At 39.1% G+C, this 5,217-nt stretch overlaps 1 protein-coding gene across 1 annotated transcript in view; it reads left to right on the top strand.

Moving 5' to 3' along the window:
• Positions 1-901: 901 nt before the first annotated feature.
• The window catches only part of LOC110106536, a 9,642-nt gene continuing 5,326 nt past the window's right edge, over positions 902-5,217 (top strand). Inside the window, exons 1-2 of the mRNA XM_020836467.2 lie at positions 902-1,418; positions 1,531-1,614. Coding sequence (XP_020692126.2) covers positions 917-1,418; positions 1,531-1,614 — 586 coding nt within the window. The 5' untranslated portion in view covers positions 902-916. The remainder of the gene's footprint in view (positions 1,419-1,530; positions 1,615-5,217) is intronic.

Genomic DNA, 5,217 nt, shown 5'->3' with positions numbered 1-5,217 from the left:
TCCATCTTTTCATGGATGCAAGCAAATTGATTATGAAAATTAGTGGTTTTTTCCTCAAAATTTGTCTTTAGTTGACCTATATCTCCCTCCAATACTTCAACTTTCCTTCCGGCCATTTTCCTTCCCAAGGTTTCCGAGAAGAACTTGCGGATGAAATTTCCTTGCTGAAATTTCTGGATTTCAGCTGTCGATGGTCTCAAGACAACGCTCTGATACCAATTTGATATGAAGCACTTGAGTTTGCAGTAACTCTAAGGGTAATACTTGAGTTCACAAGCTAACCTAGCAAAGAATTGGCAAAAACAGCGAGAAATAGGGCTGATTTCAAGGGGAAATCAGCAAGAAAAATGCAGGAAATATAGTAGATTGGAGAAGAAACACAAAAGAAATACTTTGATTTTATCCAAGAACAAGAAAAAAAAAAACAAAGCAATATACAATTTTCTTCAATTCGAGAAGAAGAAATACTCTCCAAATCTCTAGCAAACCTAGAGCCCACACCAAAACAAATCTAAATCTCAAAGTTTCAGCCAATCTCAAGATAACCCTAACCTAGCCTCCAAGAGACTAATTAAGGCCAAAGGAGGCTTACAAAATCCCTAAACAGCCCCTAATTCAAATTTTTCCTCCTAAACACTATTTAATTAAGCTAGTGGGTCCCATTAGAGCTTCCGCCCCACTAGGTTCCGCCCAAACCTTGGTCTGCCGGCTGTAAACCCGAACCGATCCTTGTTGGACCGGTTCAGCCGGCCTCTCCTAGGCTGGCTGCGTAACATATACTTGATCCAACTTTGGAGTAGTGATTCTTAGCATTAACTAATCCTACTTTGAAGTTCCATTCTCCAATTTGATCTGTTGTCTGAACTGCAGTTGCGTTTTTTCTTATATTTGCTTTTGTTTGTTTACATTTGAATATATGACTTACCTGCTGCAGTTGGCTGCAGTGAACCAGAACCCTTCATGCTATTTATCCGAAAATGCATCTACTTCAAGGCCTGATGGTTTACTGCCCAATGGAGGATCTTCTTCTGCAATCATCAGTGGTGGTCCTGCAGGAAATCAGAATGTCCAACTTGGCAATGTTCCATCAAATTTTAGTGGGAGGTTGGAAGTTCCGGCAAGCATGTTATCTTCAAAGAACTCACTAATGGGAAGAAATCACATGATGAATGGTACAACAATCAAGACAGAGCCTAGCTATACAACCAATTCTGAGTTTGCGTTTACTGGTAGCAGTTTCTTGGAGACTCAGCCCACACTTGATCCACTTGGTGCATCCTTCAGTGGTCCTGAGTTGACTGCTCAAGCACTGAACGAACCACTTCAGGATATCGATTCATCTCCTTATGGCTTTTTAAGTCATATTCCTCGAAACTTCAGTTTTTCAGATTTAACAGATGGCTTTGCTCAGAGTGCCGGTTTGTCCTGAACTTAGTCTGGTTGCTTTCCTTTATTTTGCTTCCGTCCTCTTCCGGATAACATCCATTGAACCACTTTTTACAGCTCTCAATATTTTTGTTTTCTTAACAGTTATACTGGAAAGTTATGATAGGTCACCTTTTCTTGCACCTGAAGCAAACAACTTTACAGGATCTCCTGGAGTAGAATGCAATGGTGAGATTCTCTTTGTTTTATTTTATTTATATTTTGTTTTCTAACATGTTTGTCTGTCGTTAAAAGGCAGCCTTGGAGCATGTTGACCTTCAATATGTCATGGAGGAATGTCAACCTCATGATTGGTCAAACAAGCTCCCTGTTCAATTGGGTTGACCTTAATCAAATGTACTAAATGGCTCTACTACCCCAACAGATTCTGGCTTCTAACTCTATTTAATCTCAAAAGGCCTTAGAAAAGATGAAGAGACATTTTGATCCCTTAATCAAAATCTTGTTTAGTGTGCTCATTTGATTCAAATTTTGTACTGTGCTGAAATCCCATAACCATAATCGAGTTCAATCAGATCAATTGATTTGAATTGTGTTCTGACCTAGAAATGGCCCATTCGGTTTGAATCTGACAGTGTTAGTCTGATTCCAAGCATGATTCTCTAATTGAATTGAAGTGGCTTCATTGAGCATTGCTTGTTGAAATCAAACTTAATATAACATATTAAACCTCTATTGAGCTCAACATCAACTGGTTTGGTTCAGATTTAGGTAGGTTAAATTTCAAGTTGATTCTACTTTATGGATTAAAGCTTATTGGCTCATATCAACTTAGATTGGGATTCAATGACCTAGGTAAGCGTAGATTTAGATTTTAATTAAGAATAATTAGAGCAACCGAGTGGACCCAAATATGGCTAATTAAATTTCTCAACGCTTTGGAGTAAGGCTGACTCACACTCAAGATCAATCAATTTGAGTAGTTAAATTTATGTATGAATCCAATTGCTCAATTAAAACTTGATTGGCCTAATGATGCATTGAAATACTAAAATTAAGTTGGAATAATCCAATCAAAGCATACTCGACTGTACCATGTTGGGGTTGATCCAAATGATTGGCCAAATTTTTATACGTGTTATTTTATAAAAATGATTTGGTTAGCTCATATATATATATATATAAAACTACAACCCTTTTATTTGATGAGGACATCTGCCCTTGGAGAGTTTAGCAGAGACGGGGCCGACGATCTACTGCCACGATTACGTCAATTTATTTTTGAGTTATTATATGTATTTATTTATTTGTGTATTTTTTCATTTCTACCCTCACTTGAGGGAATAGTTTTTTGTGACCCTTAGGGGCATTTGTGTCTTTTATTTCGTCATTATAAACATTAGCTATTTATATCTCCTCCTCCCCTTTGGAGAGGGTAATTAACATTATTACAAGAAATTTCTGCACTTGTGTGTTTTGGGAGAGCTTGAGAGTTCTTGGAGATATTGAAGTCCCTAGGTGAGGGCATCGTAATACCCACCAACTGCAGGAAACGTCTGGGTTTGTGGTTGACTTTCTCTTTCCCCTTCCTCCCCTCTCTCCCCCACAAACCGCCGACCATATCTCCCTCCCTCCCTCTCTCGGCCAAACCCCACCACCACCACAACCCCGGCCGACCACCCCATCTCCCACCTCCAAGCCGCTGGCCATAAGGCCCATCACCTCCTCTCCAAACTGTCGGCTTCAAGGCTCCCTTCCTCCTCCAAACCGCCGGCCCCAACCCTAACCCTAACCCTAGTCATTGGCCTCATTCCCCTCCCCTTGCCTCCAAAATTCAAATCCCTATTTAGTATTTTCCTTTTATTAAACATCTTAAATTAGAAAAGTTATTGATTTCAACTTCCAATCAATTTGAATTTGAAATTATTTCATAAGATATGATGATTTATTTTAGGAAAGTTACTTAAATCAAAACTACTTAAATTTCAAATTGGATTTGATTTAAATCAATTATTCCCAATTTGAGATTCTTGATAAGGCAAGCCTTAACTCCCCTCCCCCAAACCCCATTACACTTAAGCATGCCGCCAGCCCCTTCCTCCTTCCCTCTCTCTTCCTCACATTAAATTCCTTCCTTCTTGGAACTTCAATCAATTATCTCATCAAGGAGCATCTTTCCTTTCCCTCCCGTTAGTTGAAATCCAAAATTCAAAACCTTAATCCCCTCCTACTCAAAATTGAAATTCAACTTCAGATTTTGTGACAAGAACTTCCCATCCTAGTCTTTGCCGACCACCCAACCCCTCTCCCCATCATTGCACTTGGCTTGATACATCACCTAAGGAAGAAAGGAGAGAAGAAGCTACACCACTCCCTCTCCAATACCTTAATAAACTTCTCTACCAATGTATGGCGGATGCAGAACTTGATCACAGGTTTGTGTACAACGATCAAGGGCAAATCAGCATTCTCAATTCTCCGCTCTTTGACGTCAACATGGAGATCGATCAAACCTTAGAAGACTACGTCGAAAGGATTACCTTCACCCTCGCTGCCGCTATCGACGAACAACTCTCTTCCATTCAGTGGCAGATCGAATCCAAATCTTTATCTAGGTAAATCTCTCCACCAAGTCTCTTGCTTTTTTAAGTATTCCCTTTAATTTGTGGCGTCATAAAAGGTTGTGCAACCTATCTCCGTTTAGCCTATGAATAGTGTGAGTGAGAAGGATCCAAATAATGCCTAATCTTATTGTTATATCCGTTTAGCCCATGCTATGTTTATCTTGATTGTAATTGATTATTCATGATTCTAACACCTACATATAATTTGGCCTATGCTTTAATCATCTCTCTATTGTTTTAATACTCGTTTAAATCACTAGAAGCCACATAATTATTATTGCTCTAAATTAAAAAGGTGCGTAATCTCAACTTCACATAATTTCACATTCATTTAGTTCTACATCATTTTGGTATCAGAGCATGATTGCATTTAGGTGCCTCTTAGGAAAACTTTTCTTTTATGTTTAGCATCTAAATTGCATCTTGCACGCATTAAACTTATTTGCATGTTAGCATATTAATCTCTTTCATATCTTCATAGTTATGAGTCACCCTTAGACATTAGGATGGACCCGGAACAACTTCACAGAACTTTAGACCTACTAGTAGGTTGGATGAACACGATTAGCCAACAACTTAAAGAAAATCAATCCAACCTAGTTGAACTCCGTCGCTAAACAACTGAATGATTTGATACAGTAGAACGAGTTAGGAATCACCCTACACCTTACCTTCTAGACCTCTGTCGTTGTATGGGGACGATATCTTACCGGATGAGGGACACCTCCGTGGCCCTTATCGTGCTCCTCACTACGATCATAATCTTTATAATGACCCTGATATACTCCTAATGAAAAACATTATGGTAGATGCCCTAACCTTTGACAGTTCTTTCGATCCCCAACTCTTCCTGGACTGGATCAAGGGGATGGATAGTTTCTTTAAGTGGTACAATATTTCTGAAGCTAGGAAAGTCAGATTCGCTAAAATGAAACTCGATGGTAGGACCACTTCCTATCACTTTTCTATAAAGGCAAACTTGAGTCTAACTTGGAAAGGATATGCCCTTCAATATGCTACCATCCAGTTTTCTTGGGATATCTGATAGGAGATAGTCCATGGATGCTAATCGGACTCCTTGGATAACGTGATTTTCTTGCCCTCCAGCATAAGGAGACTTTGTCCACAAAAAATACTTGGGATGATGAAATTACCCGATACTAGATGTACTTGGGATGATAAAATTATGGGATCTTGGTTGGTTGAC

Source organism: Dendrobium catenatum, unplaced genomic scaffold (assembly GCF_001605985.2).
Source record: "Dendrobium catenatum unplaced genomic scaffold, ASM160598v2 fragScaff_scaffold_361, whole genome shotgun sequence".
NCBI classification, from domain to species: Eukaryota; Viridiplantae; Streptophyta; class Magnoliopsida; order Asparagales; family Orchidaceae; genus Dendrobium; species Dendrobium catenatum.
This window is presented reverse-complemented; position numbering and strand designations above follow the sequence as displayed.